At 50.1% G+C, this 25,412-nt stretch overlaps 11 protein-coding genes across 11 annotated transcripts; 4 read left to right on the top strand and 7 right to left on the bottom strand.

Moving 5' to 3' along the window:
- Nucleotides 1-1,923: 1,923 nt before the first annotated feature.
- On the bottom strand, nt 1,924-3,532 carry V8C40DRAFT_255330 (exosome non-catalytic core subunit RRP46). Its single transcript, XM_083218024.1, has 3 exons — nt 3,226-3,532; nt 3,003-3,160; nt 1,924-2,921 (listed from the first exon to the last, which is right to left on the bottom strand). Exons 1-3 carry the CDS (start codon nt 3,404-3,406, stop codon nt 2,517-2,519), a joined length of 744 nt encoding a protein of 247 aa, XP_083068946.1. The 5' UTR covers nt 3,407-3,532; the 3' UTR covers nt 1,924-2,516.
- Nucleotides 3,533-3,775: 243 nt separating this feature from the next.
- On the top strand, nt 3,776-5,053 carry V8C40DRAFT_269844 (peptidylprolyl isomerase RRD2; the record flags this gene model as incomplete). Its single annotated transcript, XM_083220132.1, has 1 exon — nt 3,776-5,053. One exon carries the CDS (start codon nt 3,776-3,778, stop codon nt 5,051-5,053), a length of 1,278 nt encoding a protein of 425 aa, XP_083068945.1.
- Nucleotides 5,054-9,619: 4,566 nt separating this feature from the next.
- On the top strand, nt 9,620-11,903 carry V8C40DRAFT_108725 (uncharacterized protein). The gene has a single exon (XM_083210757.1). The coding sequence runs from the start codon at nt 9,778-9,780 to the stop codon at nt 11,347-11,349; it is 1,572 nt and encodes a 523-aa protein (XP_083068944.1). The 5' UTR covers nt 9,620-9,777; the 3' UTR covers nt 11,350-11,903.
- A 432-nt stretch (nt 11,904-12,335) lies between these two features.
- V8C40DRAFT_255316 (nucleotidyltransferase family protein) lies at nt 12,336-13,261 on the bottom strand. The gene is made up of 2 exons (XM_083218023.1): nt 13,168-13,261; nt 12,336-13,117 (listed from the first exon to the last, which is right to left on the bottom strand). Exon 2 carries the CDS (start codon nt 13,094-13,096, stop codon nt 12,482-12,484), a length of 615 nt encoding a protein of 204 aa, XP_083068943.1. The 5' UTR covers nt 13,097-13,117; nt 13,168-13,261; the 3' UTR covers nt 12,336-12,481.
- Nucleotides 13,262-13,733: 472 nt separating this feature from the next.
- On the bottom strand, nt 13,734-14,484 carry V8C40DRAFT_283034 (uncharacterized protein; the record flags this gene model as incomplete). Its single annotated transcript, XM_083221893.1, has 1 exon — nt 13,734-14,484. Exon 1 carries the CDS (start codon nt 14,250-14,252, stop codon nt 13,734-13,736), a length of 519 nt encoding a protein of 172 aa, XP_083068942.1. The 5' UTR covers nt 14,253-14,484.
- Nucleotides 14,485-15,697: 1,213 nt separating this feature from the next.
- V8C40DRAFT_108690 (ribonuclease H family protein) lies at nt 15,698-16,353 on the bottom strand. The gene has a single exon (XM_083210756.1). The coding sequence runs from the start codon at nt 16,060-16,062 to the stop codon at nt 15,730-15,732; it is 333 nt and encodes a 110-aa protein (XP_083068941.1). The 5' UTR covers nt 16,063-16,353; the 3' UTR covers nt 15,698-15,729.
- A 134-nt stretch (nt 16,354-16,487) lies between these two features.
- V8C40DRAFT_277384 (NADHX dehydratase) lies at nt 16,488-17,842 on the top strand (the record flags this gene model as incomplete). Its single annotated transcript, XM_083220958.1, has 4 exons — nt 16,488-16,590; nt 16,702-16,799; nt 16,939-17,640; nt 17,711-17,842. The coding sequence occupies 4 exons, from the start codon at nt 16,488-16,490 to the stop codon at nt 17,840-17,842; spliced, it is 1,035 nt and encodes a 344-aa protein (XP_083068940.1).
- Nucleotides 17,843-17,987: 145 nt separating this feature from the next.
- Nucleotides 17,988-18,925, top strand: V8C40DRAFT_108578 (uncharacterized protein). The gene has a single exon (XM_083210755.1). The coding sequence runs from the start codon at nt 18,132-18,134 to the stop codon at nt 18,666-18,668; it is 537 nt and encodes a 178-aa protein (XP_083068939.1). The 5' UTR covers nt 17,988-18,131; the 3' UTR covers nt 18,669-18,925.
- A 30-nt stretch (nt 18,926-18,955) lies between these two features.
- On the bottom strand, nt 18,956-21,768 carry V8C40DRAFT_255305 (F1F0 ATP synthase subunit alpha). Its single transcript, XM_083218022.1, has 7 exons — nt 21,585-21,768; nt 21,171-21,328; nt 20,944-21,000; nt 20,768-20,888; nt 20,249-20,716; nt 19,665-20,183; nt 18,956-19,580 (listed from the first exon to the last, which is right to left on the bottom strand). The coding sequence occupies exons 1-7, from the start codon at nt 21,651-21,653 to the stop codon at nt 19,317-19,319; spliced, it is 1,656 nt and encodes a 551-aa protein (XP_083068938.1). The 5' UTR covers nt 21,654-21,768; the 3' UTR covers nt 18,956-19,316.
- A 451-nt stretch (nt 21,769-22,219) lies between these two features.
- V8C40DRAFT_255299 (60S ribosomal protein uL5) lies at nt 22,220-23,528 on the bottom strand. Its single transcript, XM_083218021.1, has 3 exons — nt 23,319-23,528; nt 23,170-23,252; nt 22,220-23,106 (listed from the first exon to the last, which is right to left on the bottom strand). The coding sequence occupies exons 1-3, from the start codon at nt 23,461-23,463 to the stop codon at nt 22,813-22,815; spliced, it is 522 nt and encodes a 173-aa protein (XP_083068937.1). The 5' UTR covers nt 23,464-23,528; the 3' UTR covers nt 22,220-22,812.
- A 231-nt stretch (nt 23,529-23,759) lies between these two features.
- On the bottom strand, nt 23,760-25,362 carry V8C40DRAFT_255295 (DnaJ domain-containing protein). The gene is made up of 4 exons (XM_083218020.1): nt 25,161-25,362; nt 24,975-25,035; nt 24,386-24,905; nt 23,760-24,277 (listed from the first exon to the last, which is right to left on the bottom strand). The coding sequence occupies exons 1-4, from the start codon at nt 25,186-25,188 to the stop codon at nt 24,200-24,202; spliced, it is 687 nt and encodes a 228-aa protein (XP_083068936.1). The 5' UTR covers nt 25,189-25,362; the 3' UTR covers nt 23,760-24,199.
- Nucleotides 25,363-25,412: the final 50 nt, after the last annotated feature.

Below are 25,412 nucleotides of genomic sequence, written 5' to 3'. Positions count from 1 at the left end.
CTGCTACTTTTGGTGCACAGTTTCTTCGTACGGTGATGCAGCTAGCGTCACAGCGATCCCCCTCATCCAATTTTGCAAAACGCGATGCGCTGCAAGTGCAAGCACAGCACGCTAGGCTCCAGCGGAAGCGTCGGAGCGAAAGGTTCGTCTGCGTAACCTTGCAGTTTCCTGTTCGCGCTGTGGGATCGTTGCGACTGTTGCTTATTCAGTGGGAGTTTCTCCGCAGGTGGGCGGGCTCGAATATCACCTCTTTCGACAAATGCTGATGCAGCGAGAGCAAGTATTGCCGTGTTAGCGGTATCGAGGCAGAACAGTTGTCCCGCTGAGAAAAGTACGATGACGTTGAGCTGCGACAGACCAGCTGTAGCACAAGGCAATGGAATCGGCGTAGATGAGGAGAAATGAGGTGTAGAGTGAAGCTGAAGAATCTCCAAAGCTGAGGGAGCAGAAAAGGGGCGAGTTTCTTGACACTAGGAATTTGGTGGAAGGAACGAGCCGACGCCAGGTCTGGTCTTGCCACAGCAGTCTTGTATCGATAGCAAAAGGAGGCCGAAACAGGCAATGAAGAGAGTGGCTGGAATTAAAATGATGTAGAGAATGTCGTCAAGAAATAAAACAAATCGAAAAGACACGCTGTAAAAAGCACTTGCAGGAACTTCCAGAGTTCTGCTTCCGGCACTACGACTCCAAGCCGTTGAGGTGATTAGGATTAATCTCGATGCGTGCGTCGACACCAAAACAAACAAAGAAAAACCAACAACAAAGAACCCGCTTGGCGCCAGGAGTCTTTTATAACCGACAACCAAAGATAGAAAACAGATTCTCTGACCGCTAACGAATCCCATCATCTATCACAAGCCTTGTCAATAATTGATGCAGCCATCGTCACAGCTCCTAAGCTGTCACTAGTCCCCAGAAACATTTGGCGTTGGCGATGAGCGAAACAACGGCCACCGTTCCCTACCCGCCGCAGTTACACGGAGCTAATAGTACGGAGTAGCGGGACGCACCGCAAAACGCATCCCCTGAAAATGAGGAGCGAAGGAACGAGACTGGGGGAGACGCATTGAATGAAGGCTCTGCATCTGAGACGCAGACGGGCATTATGCCCGGCAATTGAAAGTGGCAGGTACCTGATACGCGCCGCGTTTACTGCAGAACAGAGCTACTTACAGGTATGGGCTACCTACCGAGACAGGGACAGGTACGGAGTAGGTGACCCCCATAAACCGACGGCCAAAACCAAACACAAATGGAAAGCAAATCAAGCCGAAATGCTACGCTGCGGAGAAAAAAAAAAAAAGTCCATCAATCCCATAAAGTGCCCTGTCGCAGTGCACGTTTCCAGTGGCGAGTACGGGGGCGATGCCTCCATGCCAGATACCCGCTGGCTGATAGTGCGGCGTCTTGGCAGTCTCACCAGCCCCCAGCCTCCTAAGCACGGTGTTCTGCATTTGGATGCGAAAAGAGCATGGAGCAGACAGCTTCCCCTTTGCTCCTTTATCTACGGAGTAATATTATAATGATACTCACTGACTCTCTCTCTCTTCGCTGCAACGGTCGCTACGGGCCCTGCCGCTTGGTGGCCGAAACGCCGTTTCATCTCTCACACCAGGGGCTGTTACAAAAAAACACATATGCATGCCCAAATATTACATAGGAGGTTAGTAGTCAATCCAAATTTAGATACGGCAAGATAGAAACCGGGGCAAGAAATGTCTCGATTTGCTATTCGGTACCCCAAGTTGGCCATCCAGCATCCCATGTAGGGAACCAAGCGGAGGTCAGAAAAAGCGAGACCGCAAAATGAATACGCACATACATTCAGCAATATAAGCACCTAAGCAACTCAGTACCCAAACCTTAGTATAAGTATAGTAGCAGTTACTAGAAAAATTTAAGAAAAATATAAATATAAAACCAGTCACTAGAAAAATATAGATATAGTAGCAGTTGCTAGAAAAATATAGATATAGCAGCAGATACTAGAATAATATAGATAGCAGGAGATACCTGAAGAGTTAAGATTTATAGGCGTATTATTTAAGGCACGTGTGTTCGTAATCTTCTCAGTCTCAGGTTTTCTGTCCCCCGCTTACCCACGTGTATATTCCCCCAACTTTTTCCATTATCAAAGAATTCAGCCTGTTTGGCGCACCCTCCTCGAGATGCAGCGACATATCCGGGAATTATTAATGCAGCTTAGCGAACTGCTATCTCGACCCAGCTGACCTATTTGGATGGCATCTCGCAGGAATATCACAAATCCAATAGCGGTTTCCATCTCATCCTTTCCGTCCAGTCTCGTCGTGTTCCTGGAGGTGATAGCGCCTCACTAAAGCTGGCTCCCACGTATCACCTGTGAATTCACCTGTGAATCGCCCGTCTAAACCAGGGCGCTCCGCACCATCGCAAAGATGCAATGGGCACAACCGTCTCTGCTGGCGCCCGTGATATCTATCGAAAGGGGGAGCCAATGGTAGGGAAGAAATGATGTATCAACAACGCCAAATGCTTCACCTCCAGTGGAGACCTTCGGCTGCTTTAGCTTCCAGGACTGAGCGCATAAACTGTTGCACATTTTCGGACTCTGCCCCGTAGCCTCCCATTTCCGCATCATCTTCGGCCTCCTGGCTGCGGCAGCACACTTTCTCCGCCGTCTGGAGAACCTTGTCCCACTCTTCTGCTGAGAAAGAGCCCTCGCTCTCGGCCAGGAGAAGGTCTCGGCTGGCCGTGAAGCCCAGCACGTGGACAGATCTCGCTTGGTCAATTTCCGCAGGCGTCGGGTCTACCTTGACGGTGCTCTCATCATCATTCGTAATTGCTAGGCAAGTTGCTGAAGCCACCGTCTTTAGGGGAATTGTTGCCGTTAGGAGACCCAGAATCGAGGCGTGGAGAAGTGCTGGAATGATTCCGAGATTCTACGGAAATGATTGTGAGATCAGCCGACCACCAACCAGGCTCGTAAACTAGAAAACGACAAACGAGACAAGATCACTCACCAGTCGGGGCTGGAGCACTTTGGTGTTCACATAGGCGTTTTCAGGCACTTCCATAACCTGGAGCGTGACTTGGATCACGCATCTCGGAAAGTTTCTGACCGGGATGAGATGTCGCAGAGCAGGCTGCAGGATAGCCTCCAGCTGGCGCTCGGCCGTTCCTACAAGGCAGCGATAGATGTCAGCCGGACGAATGAAAATCTCCATCACCGTGATGTCAACTCACCTCCAACTCCTGCTGCCGGCCGCACATTCACATCTACCAGCGCCTCGAAGGGATTCTCATCTCGACGCTGAGCCTCTACGGGCCCGTTGACGGCCGCTGTGATTGTGTAGCCGCCGAATGCAAAATTTGCCGAGCCGTCGGCCTTGGGGAGATGTGACAGCTCAGCTGTAGGGGGGGCCATGGCTGCAAAAGATGAGGCGTTGTGGTGAAAGAAAGACGACAATGAGGCTACAAAGTGCCTGAGACTCAGATATGCACAAGATTGAAATTTTGCCCGGGATGAGGAGCCCAGCTTTGCTAGTCTCGATCTGCAAAGGTATACTCGTTGTTTAGGTACCTTGGCAGTGGTGGGCATAGCTGCCACTCCTAGGTCCTGGTACTAGCAGATACCTTGTGGGGACCTCCCATCACCAGTGACGTGGGGTTGAGCTGCTGGCACATTCAGGTACCGATTTTCGCCATCCGGGTAGCTTCTCAGCTTCTTCATCCTGCATCTTACAAAGCACAGCTTCAGCATCGGTGAATGAGAGAGAATCCGAACAAGCGCACCATGGCCTCCGAATCACCCGCCCAGCCAGCCCCTTCACCATCCCTGGTCTCGGGCATCCCCAACCTGAAAGACAGAATCCCCAAGCTCGAGCCTCGCAGGAGGAGACCCGGCCCCTCCAACCCAACTCCTATTCCTCAGACTCCCGCTCTCCCTTCGCCCCCGGACTTGGCGGACTGGAGCTACAAGCTCCCAAGCAGGCGCATTCTTTCAAAGCAGGACCATGAGCTGTTCCTGGCCTCTCCAACCTACAGCCTCATTGCGGCTTGGGTCTTTGGCCTATCTGAGTCTGTAGTTGATACACCCAAGTCTGCCGTCAGGGATGAATCCCTGAGCGAGAGCATCAAGACAATTTTAAGCATATTAGACCAAGCGGAAGCTTTTGTGTCTCAGTCGCCACCCAACGAGCAGGGCGGTTCTCGCTTCGGCAATAAGGCCTTTAGAGGCTTCCTGGATCTGGTGAACGAAAAGACCCCAACATGGCATGAAAGTCTAGGCCTGCACAACACGGACGCCATCGCCGAGGCATCTGCCTATTTCGCCCAGTCATTCGGTAACCGGAATCGAATCGACTATGGATCAGGACACGAGCTCAACTTTATGATGTGGCTACTTTGTCTGTACCAGCTCGGCATCTTGCAGCGTTCCGACTTCCAGGCACTTGTTCTCCGAGTCTTTGTTCGCTACATCTCCCTGATGCGAGTGGTCCAGATGGCCTATTATCTGGAGCCTGCGGGCTCCCACGGTGTTTGGGGGTTGGACGATTACCAGTTCTTGCCGTTCCTCTTCGGCGCCTCTCAACTTCTACACCATCCGTACATCACCCCTCGCGCCATCCACCAGGACCTCACGGTCGAGGAATTTGGCGACGACTATCTCTACCTCGGCCAAGTCAACTTTGTCAACAGCACAAAGACTGTCAAAGGCTTACGATGGCACAGTCCCATGCTGGACGACATCTCGTCTTCAAAATCGTGGACTAAAATCGACGGAGGCATGCGCCGTATGTTTGTTGCCGAGGTTCTGGGAAAGCTACCGGTAATGCAGCATTTCATGTTCGGGTCTCTTATCTCTGCTGCTCCTGGTATGAGTGAAGAAGATCCGTCAGCTGCTGGTGAAGACGATGGCGAAGATCACTCCGGCCATAGCCACACAGGTCAAGCACACGACGGCACGGGCTGGGGTGACTGCTGCGGTATCAAGGTGCCCAGTAGTCTTGCTGCTGCCCAGGAGATGAAGAAGGGCCATGTAGAAACACTACGTAGAATCCCCTTTGACTAGTGGCGAATCGCCATATAATATAGTTATATGTTACGTGACAATATATGACACGGTTCAAGAGAGAGAATAATGAATTGCAGGATTGGCTTGGATACCAATATAAGATCTCAATAATTCTTTACGCTCAATCTAACGAAGGTATGGCTACCACAAGATATATTAGCCATTAGCCATTCCGCTTTCAACCCTCTCTTTAAAGTTCTCAAATGTTCATGTTGTCTAAATGCTTTTGCTGACAATGGATAGTGTTAAGCATGTTATATATAGCAAGATGTAAAAGAGTCGCCTCTCGCTCTCTCTTTTGGTCAGTTTGGTCTCCTAGTATCTGCTATTTCCTCCTCGTCAAAAAACACCACCAAGCATCAAATAGTACCTTGCCAGCGACAGCCCATAAGCTCATCGATGAAAGCATGAAATGCCCCATCGCCGTGGAAGCTGACAACTGGTGTATTGCTTCTATGAAATCTATAAGGCCGTTCAATAATACCAACAGGCGGAAGAGATATGGAAAAGAACGTGTTGTAGTGAGATCGAAAGGAAGCTTAGCAATCTTTTGTTTTGGTGCCCAATGTCTAGTTATTCGAGTATCTGCTGTTATCTTTACTTTCTCTACCTACTGTTGCTACTTTCTCTAGTGTTGCTACTTTCTCTACTGTTGCTACTTTCTCTACTGTTGCTACTTTCTCTATTGTTGTTGCTTTCTCTACCAATGCTACTTTCTCTGTTTTATTTCTTGTAGTCTAGAGACGTGTCGATAAGTATATGTATCCGCATCTGTCTCTATGCTCGGTACCTGCTATTACACAGGTACTTGGTATGGATATGACTTGGGATACAAGCTGCTGGATACCGAGCTGCGCTATTTGTTGCTTTGACCCTGCACAAACATGTGGCTTCGTGAGAAAAATATCTGCGCACGTGGTGCTTGAAACAGCTAAAAAAGGGCGATGGATCACCATCGGACGAGTGAAGTCGACTTTTGATCTCATAATGCCCCAAGCTTTTCCCCTCAAACACATGTGTTATGGTCCGTGGCCTTCCGGAACCAACCGCTTTACCAGACCAACAGTGGCCGTTCGTAAACATGACGAGACAAATGCGATGCCGCCAGTACGATAACATTCTCATACTCCATCTTAGGCAACGATATTTCCAAGGCTATAATGTAGTTTCACACTTGAAACCAGTGGCTATATGGTATTCCATGTTGGCCGCTAGTTGGATAAATGTGATAGTAGAAGAGTCTGGAAGAAATAGCGCCGGTAGCAGCTATTAGGAACCATTACTACTAATAGCAGATACTGATGGGAAAGGGCAGGGAAGAGATGTCAACAGATACTAGGAGAAGATGTAGGATACACGGTCGTAATCACCGAGATACACGGCCTGCGTGTGAACGGCGATTGGGCAAACTGGTAACACGATGCAACGTACTCGGCGCATCTGTGCCACCATACCTAAATTACCACACCAAACAGTAACCGGTCAAGGCTTGCCTAAGCCATCCTCGTGTCTTGTGTCGTCCGAGACGGCTTTATGCGGATTGCTGCGCATTTCGGCCGCTGATCAGATTCCCGGGCCAGAAGCCGGAGTCAATACCGTAATAGTCGTAGTGTTGACTGGGAAGTTGTGATGAGGAGATGGACCTAACACGGGGTATAAACAGTGGTGTATTTATGGGTGTGACAAGTGGTTACATGCCTGTCAATAATCTTGGACAGGCCAATATGCAGGACAGCAGCTCGGTCTGGAGGCGGGAGCAATTCAAGCTGCATCATTGGACGCCATTGTGCCGTAAACTGCCAGTGTCAGCTCGTCAAGTCAAGGCCAAAGGCTAGCGGCCGGCGCCACGGTTACTAGTTGGGTGCATGTACTCGCACAACGGCAGAGGCGAAATGACAACTCGCAAGGTATTGCTTTTTCCTAAGTTCCCTTTTCTTTTTTCTTTTCTTTTTTTCGCGCTCCGCCTGCCCTTGTGATCCTTTGAGCAGGCGGGTATCACATATCGTAAATGTCTCAATAGAAGCTGGCCTGAAAATTTTTGACGATGGCGCTGAAGGAAGCATCCGTTTGGCCTGCGCCAGACTTTGCATGATGAATAGAGCATGCGGTAGCCGCTCATGACTCGGGCTGTGCCGTCTGCGAAAAGGAAAACCAAATCTAGTATGGAATTGCATGACGGCTATCTTGGGTGGCGGGTGGTGGGGACGAGAAGAGCGCAGCTGTGCAACTCCATCTCGAGGGAGACGAGCCAGGGACGGAACAAAAGCAAGAAATTTGTATCACGTATGACCTCCTCTCCTATCCATGTGAAGCACTGGCTAGCGATTACAACGCTGCCTCCCGCGCCTGGATTTTGCGCCACGGCAAGGTAGACTGCTGTTTCTATTCGGGACGATCTGATTTCAGTGGCATCTGCTCCGGCGACATTTCCTCAGTCGAGGACCAACGCTCCCGAATCCAAGAACTGGGGACCAGGTAGAGGTGTGGTCCTGTCAAATCTGCCGTACGTGATTGTTGTAGTGATCTGTGCCGCATGATAGGTCGCACATCAAGGCCAAGGCCGAGATCGAGTAGCGTACTAATACATCTCGTCAGCTCAGCGGCTCACAGACTATCAAGTACTAATATCACCCTGTTGCAGGGGCAAATGATATAAGGGCAGACAGAATGTGAGATGTGAGCGATGATATGAATTAGATCGCCGACTGGCATGCTGGCCGCGGCTTGCATGAGGGTAGTGGGGCCGCCGCCCTTGGTCTGCCTATAATTCGTTCAAGTCTCCCTTGAGTCCGTACTTGGTAGTAGTAAAAACAAACCACCAACCTGATCGGGGTGAGTGGGAAAGGGCATAGATCTGAGAGGTGCACAGAATTGTTTCTGGGTGTATTTGGAGAGGAGGGGTACGAACATGTCCTTTGATATACTCGTAGCCATTCATCGGAGGCAGTTGATGTCGGTGTGAATCTGACATCGGTTGTCGATGCGGTTGTCACATTACCCGAGCAAAACCCCTCTATTTCCCGCCTAGACACAAAAGAAATGAAACATCATGTCCATATGGGAACAAGCCACGATGGAGCAGACTGATGCGCTAAGGCTGGCTTTGAACATGCTAGAGGACACAGAGAATCAAAGGCTCGAGGAGGTGACCACTGGCCGGGCTGTTTCTTTTAGAGTTGTACTGTCTTGGATGGCACGGCTGTGTGATGCATACCTCGGGTCTGAGGTCCTGTGAGAATGAACGAGCAGAGGCGCTTGGTCGCTCAGCCTAGATGCTGCCCGCATGTCTCACCCGCCCGATACCCAGCAGGGGAGAAGGGCTGGAGGCGAGCGGGAGGCGATGCCTCATCCCACATCCCCGAGCTGGCTAAATCATTCTGCCAGGGCGGATCTCTTTCTACCATCACTTGAGGGCCTCACGCCACCCTGGTCAACGTCCGTGAGCCGCGGCGCTAATCTAAGCATTTTGTCTCTGCCCTGCGTCCGAAGTGGCTCTTGGCTCCAGTCGCTCCAGTCTACCAGCTTTTTCTTCTCTTGGGCCTCGGGCTGCTAGTCGAGTGGCTCGTTGCATCCGAGCTCAGGCCGTGGAGACGGTGGAGGAGGATATCCGATTTGCTTGTTCCTTGAATGCTGGTTCCCAGGGTCTGGGTCTAGGGTCCGGGATGTCTTGGAGGGAGGATCAGGAACTGCGCGGTCTTGGTCCTGCCCTTGGAGACACGATAAAAGTCTCCCTCGACCCCTCTGGCTCAGAAGTATTGGCTTCATGTGTCTTGTACTGCCTGTTCCTTGTTCCTTGTTTACTCGGATTTCCCGCGTGCTTGAAGTTGAACTGAAGAAATTCTGCTTCGAGTCGTCGCTCTTGTCAAATTCCCCTGTCTTGCAGCTGTTGCTCCTTCTGTTCTTCTGCAAAGCCGGCTGTCGGCATATTGGCAACAGCCCTTTGCGGCTCCTTCCATTCACTTACACGTCTTATCGCGGTATCGCCTCTCAGAAACCGCCTCCAAGTTCCTCTACCAGCTTGGAATCCAACATCACTCCCGTACCTACGAAACTGCATTCAAAACATCTTCATCTAAAACCCAACAACTCGGCAATTCATCATCAGAGAACAGCTCGCATTTCGTTGTTGCGGCGTCTACTTTTTTAACACGGCCTATCACCGTCGGCCGCAGGAGATACAAAGCGCACCCACGCACAGCATCGCGAGGTGCATCACTTTGACACATTCCTACGGCACGCATATCTTGCACTACGCTCGCTTTGGCGCCGGTGCGAACAGATTAGGTACCACGAACAGATCTTGCGACAGATTGGGCCTTGCCGTAAGGGTACCGGCCAGGTGTCTTTGATTTATCACTTGGCAGCCGCCCTTGGGCGAAGTGTTGCGGAGTGGACTCGCCATCATTGTTTTGACTTTCTCACTTTTGATTCACTTCTGCTTCACTTCTCACTTCGCATGGGGATCTGCCTGCCACCCATTAATTTCGCCCTCTACTTCGAAAAAAACAACCACCCAGCTGTTCACTTCATCCACAAGCTTCTGCCATTGCTTTCTCCCCAGCCCTTCTCCATCAAAACAGAAGCAGCAAAGACATTTAATACATCGTTCCCTGCCGCCCTCGACGCGGATTCCCATTTGCCATCTTCACTGTCTCTCTTTCTTTCGTTTCAATTTTCTTCTTTCATTCTTTCTCCTTCTCCCTCAAAATCTCTCCACTACGATGGCGACCGGATTTGATCGCCTCGAGAGGCTATTCAGCATCAAGCGCAAACCTTCATTTGCCTCTGTTTCGGTTGCTACTTCTATTAGCACCCCGACAGAACCCCAGTTCCCCTCTCCTTCTTTCATTCGCCCGACAGCCACTCGCATGGCAGCTAGAGAGGAAGTGCGATTGCGAATAGCGACGGGTCGACCCCCCTCAGCCCCGGATGTCACTCCTTCTCGACTAGGCTCACTGAGTTCCCATGCCTCCAGCCCAGGCTTCAGTCACTCGCCTACCCGATCGCCTTCCCTCCTTGGCCCTCACCCACAGGCTGACTCTCTTGTGGCGAAGCTTCGCGAATATCAATTTCCTACCTCACCGAGTCCAGAGGAGAAGGCGACACCAATGTCCACGGCGTTAGAGATACGCGAGATCCCAAGTCCTCGTTCTCAGTCTCCGCTCCGTCTACGGGCTACACCACGTCTTGACACCCCTCCATCTCCTGACCTGGAAGACATCGACTCCTGCCGCCGCTCATTTGAGAGCATCAAAGTCCCAACAACTTCCTATGATACTCCACCAACTCCTGAATATTCGCCCGAGATCCTACCCGTGCGCAACGCGCGCAACCTGCTTGCCGATTCCAAAATCTTCGACATTGCAATCGATAAGGCTCTCTTTGAAGAAATTGAAGATCAGCTTCTTCAGACTTTTGATTACCCATCTTTGAACGATTCATTCAGCGACTCATCCCCCTCTGAAGCATCGTCCAATAGCTCTACCTTACGGGAGCCTGACTTCAACGAGTTTTTGAACCTGAGCGATGACGATATTGCTGAAGTGGCGCCTGAGAATATAGACGTTGAATCTGATAGTGGCACGCAACTGCACTCTCCGCTCACAACGGACACATCTCCTCCTTCACCTAAGCCTTCTCCCCTCCTGACGCTAACGCCTCCTCCTATCAGCCGGCCTGCTACTGCCGCTGCTTTCGAGGCCGCTAGAATTGCAAAGAGATATGATTTCGACCTTGTCTATGTGGTAAATCTTTGGCCAGGCGGACCGCGTGGCCAAGTTTTCGACCTCGAGTCTGCGAGTTCTTGCAAGAGGCCCTTAGTTGGTCGACTGTTGGCAGCGCATGGCCTTGATCAAGTCCCATCGCCACTACAAATTTCCCCGGAGGCTCATGCCACCATGTTGCGGTCCAAGGGCTGGGTTGAATACAAAAATACAGAAGCGCAGTTGCACGAAATCGCACGTGGCTACGCATGCTCCTTCTACTCGGGCAAATATTCTCAAAGTTGTTCACACGATCGAGACAGCCCAGTTTCAGGAGTTCGACTATCAGAGATGATCGATCGAGGCATCGTGTTTGCAGCATATAGAAAGCCTAGAATTGGCCCATGCAGACTGGGGCACAGCTTTACTGGACAGGATCTTAGTTCTCTATACGGAGATGCAGAGACGTTGGTGGAGATGCTGATTGATATCCATACCCGCAACCGTCAATACCAGCCTGATTCCAACAGCCAGCTCTGCGATGAGACTGGCCCCCTGCCTACGCAAGAACTCGACCAGCCGTCTCTCTAAATCGAAATCAATCGACACAATTCTCCTATATTTGCCTACAACTTTATGGTCATTTGAGGCGTCAATTTTGGCCTGTACACTTTCTTTTTGTCGTTGCTTTCCGATATTTTGTCAACATAAAATGATGAGTCTACGAATGGATTTCCTTTGTCATGTTATTTCTTTTGAAGATACCTCTGGGGCGGTTGTTTTTGTGAACTCGATACACGAGATGGTTTGCATGTTACACTAGGCGTTTTGTGAGATTCTGAGGCTCTTCAGCTCTCTCTATCACACTCAAGGTGGATTTTTATTGTATCCATAGTCTGGAAGGAATATCTCCAGGAATTAATGATGGGCATCTACGAAGGTTTGGCCTTCGGCATATCTCATTAAAAAAAGTAATTAGGTATATGTGTCAGTTGAGACTTCGACGAGCTTAAAGCATACGATAGCGCGATACAGAAGAAGCATTTAACTTCATCTACCTAGTTCTTTAATTAAGTGAAATACTAGCCAGCACCTCAGCGACTGTGAGGTTCAATGGCTAGAATGTTAGAATACGTATAAGAATTATCCAGCTAGTAATGAATATCTGGCTCTTTAAATCTCAGCTACTATCACTACTCTCAGCTACTATCACTACTTTCAGCTACTATCACTACTTTCAGCTACTATCACTACTTTCAGTTACTGATAGCCAGCCTGCATGATCGGTGCCACGCAACATGAAGCTTGGATGCAGGCAGCCACGGGACGCCACAGGCTTCATTTCACTGAGATCTAGGCACTGGCCCGCGTTCTGGAGCGAACGTCGAGATCTGGTCATACCGTCTATTGGCTGTGAGGAGAGAATGGATGTCTTACAGCCTCGCTCTATGAAGCAATGGCCCACTGTGGTTCCTGTTGGTTGTGTGTGTTCTATTTGTACCTGGACTAAGGCGACGGAAGAAAAGCCACGAGTGAGGGCTCGAGCGTTTATGGCGCGATAACCCGCATTTGTAAAGTGAAGGGGCTATTGATATGTGGAATAAGTTGCTTCATGAGTCTAAAATGTCGCGCTAGGTCTGTTCTTCTATCATATTTTACGCAAGGTGGACGTTGGGTCTTGGTCTGAACAATGAAACAGAGAACGGTACAATAGTGTAGGTGCTTAATTACCTTCGTTCTCTGGCCAAGCCTCAACCTTTAGTCCGCTCCAAATCGCCTTCCACCGCTCTACTTTCTTTTCATAGTTTTCCCTTTTCGCAAAGGCCGTGTTCGGCCGGACAACCATGTTAAAGAAATCAGATAGACCCCTCGGCGCATAAAAGATCCATTCCCCATTCTCGTCGAGCCTCACACCTAGCATCGCGCTTGTCGATATCCACGAGTCGATACCATCCTCGACACTCCGGTTTGCCGGACGTGCGAGCCCGAATTTCTTCTCATACCATAAATGGACGCGGGCCTGGTTACGAATCTCAACTTCCACGGGGATGTCGGCGAAGAGCCGCTTGCCGGCCTGGATGACAACGTCTTCGGCTTCATACGAGAGATCGGAGGCGTCGTAGTAGACGAGATCGTAGTCGTGGATTCCTGTCTCGGGAGGGAGGGATGAGACATTGTTCCAGATGGTTTGTGATAGGGCACCGGCGGCTAGGTACCAGTTGGGCAGGTTAAGTGATGCGGCACGTGTGAGCACAAGAACTAGTGTTGGGTTTAGAGATAGGACATTGCGGAGGTGGACGAGCTGCGATTGTATTGGGAGCTGCGCTGGGTTCTTCATTTTTTAAGATCAAGGAGCCGTCTAAGTTTGTCAACATGGAACATTAGCAGAGCTGTAGAAGCTCAGCTTACTAATAGACGGTTCTGCGCAGTTTAGCCTTGAGCGATTGGGTTGCACATATATTTGGAGTATATGCCTACTGGCTATAGGGAAAGCAACCTGAAGTCGGAGTCTGTAAATAGAGGCAGCATCTAAAATGTCAACTGGTGAGAACCCCCACCTAAATCTCACCACGTGATTAAAGCCAGGCCAGCTAAACACCCTCATCAAGTTACGATCTACCTAGTCCTTCATACATACTACTAGGGGAGTATCTATTTCTTCTCTTGTCGTCCCGTGAGTGCTACCGTTGTTTCATCATTAGGCCGCGCACAGACGTTTCTATTCTATTTCAATAGTACGTGTCACGTGTATCAAACCAAGAGAGGCTTGTTCCGTCTTGGGTGGTCTCATGGGTGTGAGGGTTGGAGATTTCAGCTTCGGGGGCCATAAGACATAATTCACATGGCTTACATGATTTGCGTTTCTATACTTCATGAGTAGAAGAAATGTATACAGTGGAAGGCAAACGATATATAGGCACCTTACAGCAGTTGCTAGTGTATAACCTTGGCCTCGGCCATAGAGGATTCTTGTATTATTGACCTTGTGGAGGCTCCATGTCCTTGACATCTTCTCCATCTTTTGTTCCTTGTCCCTGCTCTCTGCTCAGATGAAACAGCTCAGCACGCACCTTGTACCACTTGTCTCCCGTTTGTGGCTTTCCTTCTTCCCCCCTCATGTTCGGAATCCTATCGAGCACCTGAATAAGGGATGGGGACGCCCCCGACACCCAAAACTGGACTTTGTTGGGGAAATACCGTCGGGCAATCATGTAGACCTCCTCTAGATACTTCATCACATCATCGACGAGCCCGGATTCAAAACGAATGAAGTAGTCCATGTTATACGGTAGGATTGGACCCTCGCCGACGTTGAAGTAGATGTAAGCGTTTTGGGTTCCCGGGGAGCCGACGATTTGGACCAGGGGCTTGCCGGTGTTGGGATGAATCGCTTGCTGGTATTTCTGGACCATTTCCTCGAGGAACGCCTCGTAGAGATCCTGGCACTCTGGGCCGAGGGTGGGATAGACATCGAAGCCAAACTCGACGCCCATTTTGAAGCGTGGCGGAGACGTTCGAGGCAATGAACTAGAATGAGTATACGGTATTCAAGGGTCGTCTCAGTTTCTTTCTTTTCTTTAAAGAGAATGAAGGATGGGGAGGCAAATGGCTCTCAACCCTTTGAGACGAGGCAAGCAGGGAGTTATAGCCAGTTTTGCCTCGTGCTACAGCTCGTATCCGGCAAGCCGCAGCAGCCACAGGTCAAACACCGCGATCCTTCAAAACTTATGTTTTGTGTGTTATTTTAATTGTTCAAGGTCCACCGTAGGTATAAGCTGGGGTGGATGTATAGCCTGAGCGACCAGAAATAGTGCCCCATTAGACTATGATTGATGAGTATCTGGCTACATTGCATCATGCACAGCCACGGTGTCACACGCTTTGTGGTCTCGATCCCTGGCACCTTCGACTTGACTTGCTCCATGAGCTTGAGCATTCAAGCGCCAGCACTGGCGACGGCTTGAGGCGCGAGCCTGACAGCTGCACAGGCTGCCGCGTTCTGGAGAGCCGCGCAGCACTCGAAGAGTTTGTTTCTTATTCCTTAATTTACTTAATCTTGGCAGCTTTACTTTGTTCTTTCATCCTTTGCACCGAGCTCGATTTCAGAGCTTCGTTTCCTTTCTCTCCTATACACCAACATTCCTTGCCTAACGCTTACACCAAGCCTGATTTGAGAGCCTCACTTTGTTCCTTATTATATATACTAACCTTTATTGCCTGACGCGGACGAACATGCCTCCTGCGCAGAAGTGGACCAATAACCTGATGGTGTATCTATATAACAATCCCCTTTATCTACAGTTCCTGTCGAGGATCGCACGCGACCACGACGACTATAGAAGGCTTATGCCTTCCGAGTCGACCCCTATACCAGCATAGAGAAAGTCGGTTTTGCCTACCTCTGAGCAGAAGCAAAAAGGATGGGAGTATGCAGCAAGGCCCATCCACTCTGTCCACTTGAATAGGTGACCAATGTATAAGAGTGGGCGTGCTTCAAATAAGATTTAGGCATAGCAATCGCAGATTTGCCCTTTATACACGGCTCTATCTTCTTATTCTTGTCGTTCACTGCATCTGCCTATATTGTGAGGCCATTAAGATCTCGGAAGCAAATGGGCGGCCATTATCTTACCTAAATAAGAAAGTAGGTATTAATAATACCAGGAAGTGGTAATAGCAGCAGAGAGTAGGGGAATATAGCTATAGTAGCAGATGGTAGAGAAATGGCCATGCATTTGCAAATTGCCAGCCATGCTGAAACGCCTGCCCATCCGACATCACGCGACGGAGTGCCTTTCTGGTGCCGTTCTTGAAAGCAGCGACTTGCCTGCGAGTGATCCTTATAGATCTCGCTTGCCCCCGTCCTCCCCTGTGTGCCATTCGTATTTATTGCTACCTCAGTTGTAGCTAGATACTTTTCTGTTCAAATAGTATAACAATTTATGGCTATATTTGCTTCTCAGGCCCTGCTTATTCTGTTATCCCTTTTGACGTCCGGAGCTTGTGACACGACCAAACCAGGCATGCCACTTCGAGCTCCGTTGGTTTATACCTCGCCCCTGGCTTCGACAATAGCCTACTCAGGAACATAACTGGTTGGATTTTTGACTGCAGAACATTCGGCGCGTTCCATGTGTCATCCTCGACATGAAAGACGAACAGACCCATGCCCCTCCCGCTGGCGTCCAGCTTGAAGAAGGTTGGTCTGTCGGGGTTGTGATGGTATAACGTCATTCCTGTTGTCAACTGCTGCTGCAGTATTTGAAATGCGTCTGTCTCCTCCGCCGTCGGCGTAAATTCCATCTTTTGCAGTTTTATGTATGTTGTCTTCTTAGAACGACGAATACCAGACTCAGGGGATGCTAAATAGCGAATCTAGAGCATTGGATGATAATACTTAAATTTGAAGTGATGGTGACATCATAGTGTTGCACATCAAAAAGAGGGCACGCATTCCCTCCATCAACCAAAAATGCAATCAATTGACATCTCACCTCATTATTTATTCACTCCGTCATTTTTCTCTCAATAGACAAAAAATATCAGATGCTTCATCACTAGACCGATTCGCTTTGTAGCAGAGGTACGGGATTTGGAGCGCTGTAACTCACCCCTCACTTACCCTGGAATTTCCCGGTTTCCACTGACAAATCTAGATCTCATATACACATCACCTTACACACAACACAAACACTCCCCCTTTTGTTTCTTTGCTCAACTGATCGATAATGTCTGTCTACAGAGACGTCCCCGAAATGTCCACATCAACGAAAAACATTCTAGGCAAGGTTAGGCGGATGGTCCCGCCGATGCTGGACACTTTTCATAAAGGTACGTGAATGAGCGATGTGACAAGATGGGTTGGCTTCTCAGTCCAGCTTGCACCGTTCCCATATTCAAGCATTACAAATGATAGGCAAAGAAGCTGACACAAATTTACAGGTCAGCTGGGCCGAGTTGCTGTCATTGGAGGCAGCGAGGACTATACCGGAGCTCCGTACTTTTCGGCCATGGCTAGTGCGAGGCTGGGATGTGACATGGTGAGTGAGTGAACAAGGCTGGCGATATTCTTCTCTGTCATCAGATATCACGGTTTGGCAATGGAGGAAAAGGAGACCTCAGAGAATTCGACTGGGACCGGATTGAGCATAGATGTGATGCTGATACGAAACTTGACAGTCACACGTCATCTGCACTCCTGCAGCCGCGGCAGTCATCAAGACATACTCACCAAACCTTATGGTTCACCCACTCATGCGCCAATCACCTCCGCAAAACAAGACATCAGAGGACGAGGACTCCAACCCCGACCACGTAGCACGCAAGATCATCGATATGCTGGGTCGACTTCACGTTCTAGTCGTAGGCCCTGGACTAGGCCGTGATCCTCTCATGCAAGCAACCGTAGCCCGCGTCATCAGGGCCGCCAGAGAGGCCAACATGCCTGTGGTCCTCGATGCCGACGCTCTACAGGTCGTCCAAAACGATCCAGATGTAGTCAGAGGCTACAAATATGCAGTCTTGACCCCCAACGTTGTCGAATTCAAGCGTCTATGCGACGCCCTCAAGATCGACGTCGGCCAGCAGTCCAGCGAGACGGGCAAGGTAGAAACCCTAGCCAAAGAACTAGGCGGTGTTACAATCATTCAGAAAGGCTACAAAGACTTTATTTCCAACGGCAAAGTCACTCTAGTCAGTGATCTCGAGGGCGGAAAGAAGCGAAGTGGTGGACAGGGCGATACTTTGACCGGTGCTGTTGCCACGTTCTTGGGATGGCGAAAGGCTTATCTGGATGGTCTGTGGAAAGATCATGAGCAGCCTGCTCTTGATGCCGATGAGATGATGGGCTTGGCTGCGTTTGGAGGAAGTGCAGTGACTAGGGTAAGCTGTGCTCAAACGGTGAAAACATGCCTCGTTCTCTTAGCTATACTAACGAAGAATTTGTTTCTAGGAGTGCTCTCGGCTAGCGTTTGTCAAAAAGGGACGAAGCCTGCAAGCAAGCGATCTCACAGACGAGGTACACACTGCCTTTATGGGATTACTTGGCGAGGATGCTGGCGAAGCAGATGCGGCAAAGCTGTAACCTATGATGTGCCGTTGATGTCATATTCTTCAAGTCACAGTCACACGGCGTTGGATTGTGCCGTGTTTCGAAGAGGAAGCACATCGTAGCAAGTTCTTATGCCTGTTTTCTAAGCCATATATGTACAGTAGAAGGCGAAATGGGTAGCCAGATACCCAGCAATCATAGTCTAATGGATCACCATATCCGGTCGCTCAGGCTTTACACTCATCTCAGCTTATACCAACGATGGACCTTGGACAATTAAAAATAACAAACACCTACATTTTGAAGGATCGCGGAGGTAGACATGTGGCTGCTGCGGCTTGCCGGATACGAGCTGTACTGCGGATACGCATATGTGGGATTCAGTTCAGTGCTGGACGGACCTATCCTGGTCTATGGATTGACTGGCGACAAGGCGGTGCTGAGGTCTACCCTTGCGAGGGAGCAGTGGAGGACCGAGGAAAGAGCAATGGAATGGGCAATGCTCTTGTGGCTTAGCCAAGTGTTCAAAAGCATCCCGGGTATATTTCGAGTCAAACTTATGGCACGCTTGCCAATACTTGAATCTCCCCCTCGCCGTCACAAGACCAAAAGCTCGGTTGGCAACAGCTCGAGGCGGAGGAAAAGCGTTGCCTACGTGGGATATCGGGTCTGCCATGCAGGGCGTCCGTCGTACTGCTTCATGGGAAGGACTGACGCCAAAGTAGAGCTGGCACGATGCTATGAATATGGAATACGATGCTATAAATATGGAATACGAACCCCAGAATCAGATTACCACCCAGGCAAACCAGAACACGCAGAGCGCAAATCAGAGCCAAAATGGCCAGGGTATAGGTAATAGATGGATTCCTTACTGATCCAGCTCTAGAAGGTATATCCCTCTAGTCTCTACTGCTCTCTACTGCTCTCTACTGCTCTCTACTGCTCTCTACTACTCTCTACTACTATATCTATATTCATCTGGTCTCATATACTATGAGCTATACTCCCCTAATCTCGGCTACCCTAATCTCGGCTACTATTGCTATATTCTCCTACTCTCGGCTACTATAGCTATATCGCTCTACTGTCTAATATTATCACCAACTCTAAATCTATGATATAACGTTGCCAACGGGTTCAACTGTGTGACTAAAATGTTTATTAATTTATATTTCTTATTCGTAGTCTACGCACATAGTGCAGGACACATGCACGACGATTTCAAGCACAGTCACCTCTCAGACGTCTCTGTCTAGATTTAACAGAACAAAAGGAATCAAGGACATCCATTGAGTAATGTGCTCGTATTTTACAAGTGGTAGAATGACTGGCGCGTCTCCCTTTATAAGCCATGGCCCTCTCATTTGGCGCAGCCATCACTTTTTAAACCCCCCCTTCCTCCATCTCTAGAGAACGACCAACAATAATTGGTATAGACAGTAGCACCCCTCCAACAGTGACCTTTTTCTATTTCGCTCGACGCGTGCTTCAACTTATTATTTGTTTAGCTGAGGAAGCTCTTGACGAAGTTGACGGTGACGTCCTTGAGTCTGGCCTCGAGGTCCTTGCTCAGGGCACCCTCCTTGTCAATAGTGGCGAGCAGGTCGGACTCGTTGGTCTTGAGGTGGGCAAGGAAGTCAGCCTCCCACTTGAGGATCTGGTCGACGGGGATAGCGTCGAGGTGACCGTTGATACCAGCGTAGATGAGGGGAACCATCTCGTTAACGGCCATGGGGGAGTACTGCTTCTGCTTCAGGAGCTCGGTCAACTGTAATCACGGCTGGTCAGCTATCTCACGCGGCCCAAGAGTCATCGATGCGCATGTACGCATATGCAAGGGGAAATAACTTACACGCTCACCACGGGACAGGGTCTGCTTGGTGGCAGCATCAAGATCGGAACCGAACTGGGCGAAAGCGGCGACCTCACGGTACTGGGCCAAGAAAAGCTTCAGGGAACCAGCGACCTGCTTCATGGCCTTGAGCTGAGCGGCGGAACCGACACGAGAGACGGACAGACCGACGTTGATGGCAGGTCGGATACCCTTGTAGAACAGCTCGGACTCCAGGAAGATCTGGCCATCGGTAATGGAAATGACGTTGGTGGGAATGTAGGCAGACACGTCACCACCCTGGGTCTCAATGACGGGCAGGGCAGTCATGGAACCACCACCGTGCTTGTCGTTGAGCTTGGCGGCACGCTCCAGCAGACGGGAGTGCAGGTAGAAGACGTCACCGGGGTAAGCCTCACGTCCGGGGGGACGACGCAGCAGCAGGGACATTTGACGGTAGGCAACGGCCTGCTTGGACAGATCGTCGTAGATGACCAGGGAGTGCTTTCCATTGTCACGGAACCATTCACCAATGGAGGCCTTGAGGAATTCATTTGTTAGTGAATAGTAAGAGGAATGGCAAAGGGAATAGATCGTGGACATACACCAGTGAAAGGAGCAATGTACTGCAGAGGGGCGGCCTCAGAGGCAGTAGCGGCGACGACGATGGAGTACTTCATGGCGTCGTTCTCCTCCAGGGTCTTGACGAGCTGAGCGACGGTGGATCGCTTCTGGCCGACGGCAACGTAGATGCAGTAAAGCTTCTTGGTCTCGTCGTTGGAGTTGTTCCATCGCTTCTGGTTAAGGATGGTGTCGAGAGCGACGGCAGTCTTACCAGTCTGACGGTCACCAATGATCAACTCACGCTGACCACGGCCAATGGGAACCATGGCGTCGACGGACTTGAGACCGGTCTGCACGGGCTGGTTGACGGACTTGCGGGGCAGGATACCGGGAGCCTTGAGCTGAGCACGGCGCTTCTCCTTGGTGTTGAGAGGGCCCTTGCCGTCAATGGGGTTACCCAGAGCATCGACGACACGGCCGAGCAGCTCAGGGCCGACAGGGACGTCGACCTTTGCGGGCGGTTAGCATTGTTTCTGGCAGTGCAGTCGTATATAACTCACAATTTCACCGGTACGCTTGACAGTCTCGCCCTCCTTGACCAGACGATCGGAACCGAACAGCACGACACCGACTTGGCCGGCCTCGAGGTTCATGCACATGCCCTTGACGCCGGAAGCGAACCTGGATGGTGTTAGCTGCAGGTGTTCTTTAGTGACGAAGAGGAATTTCCACATACTCGACAAGCTCCTCAGCCTGGACGTTGGCCATACCGTGAACACGGGCGATACCATCACTATCCTCATAGTTAGAAAAAAATACCAAAAGTCAAAAAAAGCTCATCAGTCGATAAGAAGCATGTCTTTTGATAACCCTCCATCGCATGCATCCAACGTTGACAAGGATTGCATTCGGCGTTGCGGCTTCAAAGAGCAAGTGCAGCTTTGATAGGTGGCCTCCACATACCCAACAGACAGGACACGGCCAGTCTCAGCAAGACCGGACTCCTCCTGGACACCACGGATTCGCTGCTCGAGGATAGAAGAGACCTCAGTGGGCGAGGCCTTTGCGTCGGAAGCGTAGGTGCGGACAGCGTTGATGGCGGCCGGTGCGGCATTTCGAGTCTACATTGGGTAAGAAAAAAACATGTTAGCCGAATGGCCAATAAAAGAGTATGGAGAACCCCGGCAGGCGTGGAAAAAGCTCAAAAAGCGTGCTCTGCGGCTCGAAAAAGTCGAAGAAGAGCTCAATTGAGGTCGGTAGGCCAAGTTGCAGACGGATGCGCAAGGCTGTGATGCATCCTCCTCGCTGTCCACGGCCGGGATTCATTTTTTTCGTGCCCCATCGTCGCCTCGGGCTTGCGGAAAAAAAGACACTCACCACGGAGACTCGGCCAGCAGCGACGGCGCCGACAGCGCGAGAGGACTGGCGGAGGGCGTTGCGGAACATCTTGAGGGAGGAATCTAGGGGCCTCAGAAGAGAGGGAAGCAATTGCAGCGGCGTGCAATTGGGGAGGGGATTGAGGGTTTGTTGATGTCTGCCTTTTGCAGGAAGAGCAAAATGGAGATTTTCGGGAGGAGAGGCGATGGAGAGAGCAGAGTCTGTGAGGACCAAGGTGGGGTTCTCGGGTTGCCTCGCTGGCCAATCACGGCCACTTGCGCGGTTTTGCTGGAGGAGCCGACGCCGCCTTAACAATTTTCCATGGGCAGCTTAGTGAGGGAAACGGAGCGGAGGCTAATACTGGAAGGGGAGCGCTTTTTTTTCTTGCCGTGGTATTTTGTTGGTGCCTTTCTTTCCTGCCTGATCGTGAAGGCACGCATTTGCTCATCGTGGAGAAGGTGTGGCCAAGGCAGGGGGTGAAACCGGGTTGCTGCAAGTACCTTCGTACCAGAACATTCAGGTTGGGAGTGAAGAGTGAAGCATCTCTTCTCTCATTGACAACGCAGCGATTCTTTATATGCCTCATGAAAAGAACAATATATCTTTTGATTATGAAATAGTATTGAAATGAATTCGCAGAGGTATACTAGGTATGTATCGTAAAGATGATGAACAATACATGCTGTATTGAGGAGAAGCAGTTGGGGAAAAGCAACAGCATAGACGCTCCTGCAAGAGCCTGATGATGCTGCATCACCTTGAGATGATGTGACACAGTCATGCACAATGCATCATCTCCAAAGCACACAGCTCATTACGACCACAGTGAGAAATCCACTGAGAAAATTTTGACATGCTGTATCAATTCATGATACGAAGCCATCGTGATTCATCAAACACAAACATCGCTACTGGGAAAACAGAGGTTTCTACAAAACAAAGACAGAGGATAATCAGCACGAATATCCTCCACCACGACAACAAACAGGCATTGCCAAAGGTATAAATGGTGCCATCACATTGCAGGGGCAATTATATGTGAAGCCGGCATAGCGCCGGTCGGTCTCTCAGGCCGTTGCTCGACTCAAAAATTTTGGTACGAGCTGATGTAAAAATCAAGCGGAAGAATACATGACCATATGATCCTTTTTACCCCCAAATGTTCGCCATGCCCATTTCCTTCAAGACAAGAAAAAAAATATTTTATTCGGTTTGGATTTTAAACCGTTTATCGGACAATGCCATCGAAGCGGCCCTTGAACCACTTGACGGTCTCATCGCGCTTGATGCGGTGAGAAGCACCGATTCTGCTCTTCATGCGGCGGCGGCGGGTGACACGCTCACCAGGGCGGGTCATGCAGCAGTAGAAGTCCATGCCGTAGATACCGATGGAAGGGTCGTACTTGATACCAAGATCGATGTGCTCGCTGATACCGAAGCCGAAGTTGCCAGTCTCGGAGAAGTTGCGCTTGCGAAGCTCGTACTCCTTGACCTTGAGGCCACGCTCGAGAATCTCCTCAGCCTATCATTACTGTCAGTCAAAATTGTTCCAAAAAAAATTCCTTGATTTCCAGATTCAATTTACCTTGGGGCCGCGGACGGTGACGTGGACAGCAATCTTTTCGTTACGACGGATACCGAAGGTACGGACGGTGTAACGGGCCTTGCCTGCAGTCAAATTGGTTAACATCTTGACTCTTTTGCCTCCTCATGGGAAAATTGATTGCGACGCACTGTAGACGGGGGTTTGACCAGACAGCTGCTCAAGCACCTTGGCGGCACGAGTGAGTCTGTCACCAGATTCACCGACGGAGATGTTCAGAACGAGCTTCTGAATCTTAAGCTCCCGCATGGGGTTGCTGGTCTTCTCGGCGGCCATTTTTGCGGTTGTTGATCGACGTGGTCTGCTGCTGCGTCGGAAAGGGCAAAAAGTGAGGTTGAACAAGGTCGGCCGATTTTGTGAGGGCGGGAAAATTTCGAGGGTTTGTCTGCCCTCAAGCGAGAGCACAAAAAAGCGGGGTGTAAATCCCAACAAGGGCTAGCGTTCTCGTCGCATCGCCGCTAGTGATCTTCATGCCTCAATTTGCCCCAGTGAGCTATGCCTAGCAAAAGCTACTAAAGAAGTACTCTAATATGCGCTCAAGAGCAAGCCAATAGCGAGTATTGAAAAAGTTGACTCTGATAGCGCTTGCAACTCCTCTCCTTCAGCTGCCAAATCAGTCACGCGTCGAAATTGATGCACCCCAAGATCTACGAGTGCCTAGCTAAGGTCATGATTATCTCGAGTTATTTAGGACTGCAATATGGATGCGAGGAGAGGCATTGAACGCTCAGCAAGCCGCCAAGGAAGCAGTCTACCATGACACTTTATCATGTTTTGCCATTTCACAAATTTTCTATTTGTAGTACTATATGTACCTAGCGACTGAAAGGTAAATGTCGTTTCCATTGTCTCATAACTTATTCATCGTTAAAAATAGGTCGTAAAGAATAAAAAAAGCAAGAATGAAAAGATACATCCAAGCAAAAAAGGAACCCGCCCAATACTCATCCACAACACATAAAGTTGCCCATCTGTTTTTTAAAGCTCCCACTTATTGCCATCTTCCCCGTCATTAAGGGCTAGCAACATGGCTGAATACCTTTGCAGCCAGTTGGCTCAACAATCTCGCCCTATCGGCTTGGGGAAGTTCCTATGTAGACATTAGCGCTCAGAGATATCTGAATAACCAAGTCAGTCTCAGAAGTGGTCTGAGATGCGTAGTAGTAGTAGTGGTTACGCAAGCCTGTCTGTGCCTTACCTGGAAGACTTCATAAACGCTCTTCCCCTTTGCGTCTCTGACCGCCCCGAGTCGGTTGCCGGCCACCGCTCCGGCGAGCAATCCAGGAACATTGCCAACGATGAATCCCAGAGCGCCGCCACTGACTGCACCGACCATACCCCACATGGTCGAGCCGGTGCCTTGTTGGTTTGGAGTTCCATCCTCTGAGAACCCTTCGTCTCGCATCATCTCCTCAAAGGCATCGCTAAACTGTGCATTTTCCGCCTCTTGGCGGCCGCTAGGGGTGGTGCCGCCGTTCCTGTTCTCAAAGTGCTCCCATGCCCACGAATAGCTCTGCCCCGTAGAGTCTTCTGCGTCTGAAAAGGGATCGGATGCTGGCGGCACGTGGTAGTATCCTCGCTGGTCGTCGTATTCTCGTCGTCTGGTAGGGTCGGAGAGGGTATAGTATGCGTCATTGACAAGCTGGAAGCGTCGAGTCCTCTGCTCACGGTCGGGCGAGTCGTTGGCGACCCGATCAGGGTGTGTCTTCAGAGCAGCCCTGAAAGAGAGACGGTCAGTTGGTCACCGCCACGCAGACTAAGGTGTTGACATAGATGGGGTGACATACCGCTTATACGCATCTCGGATTTGCGAAGCAGAGGCCTTCTCTGAAACCTCGAGGATAGCATCTGTGTTGGCGTATACATGTATCAGCAGGTGCCTCGGCACAAAGTGGCTCCAATGGAGAGCATTGTCTTGCTTCTTGTCTTGGATCAATGGCGGGGAGAGCTTGTGCTTTGCTGCATCGACTCACAATAATCAGGTGGCGTATTTCTCGTCATTGTGTTAACGTCTTTGGAGGTTTGTAGAAAATAAAAATCGGCTACCTTCCCATCCCGGTTATTAAGAGATGCCAACAAAATAGCCAAGGTAGTGAATTGATAGGTGCCTGATGCAGGTTCGGTGCTACAAGCATGCAGGCCCAGCACAATGATTTATCCAGTAACACGTCAAACGTCATGTGGCGAGACGACTATGTGGCTGGTGCCACGTTTGCGCATCTGCA

This window comes from Trichoderma camerunense (genome assembly GCF_050948025.1).
Source record: "Trichoderma camerunense strain CBS 138272 chromosome Unknown V8C40scaffold_20, whole genome shotgun sequence".
Taxonomy (NCBI): domain Eukaryota; kingdom Fungi; phylum Ascomycota; class Sordariomycetes; order Hypocreales; family Hypocreaceae; genus Trichoderma; species Trichoderma camerunense.
Note: the sequence above shows the minus strand (reverse complement) of the source record. Positions and strands in the feature narration are given on the sequence as shown.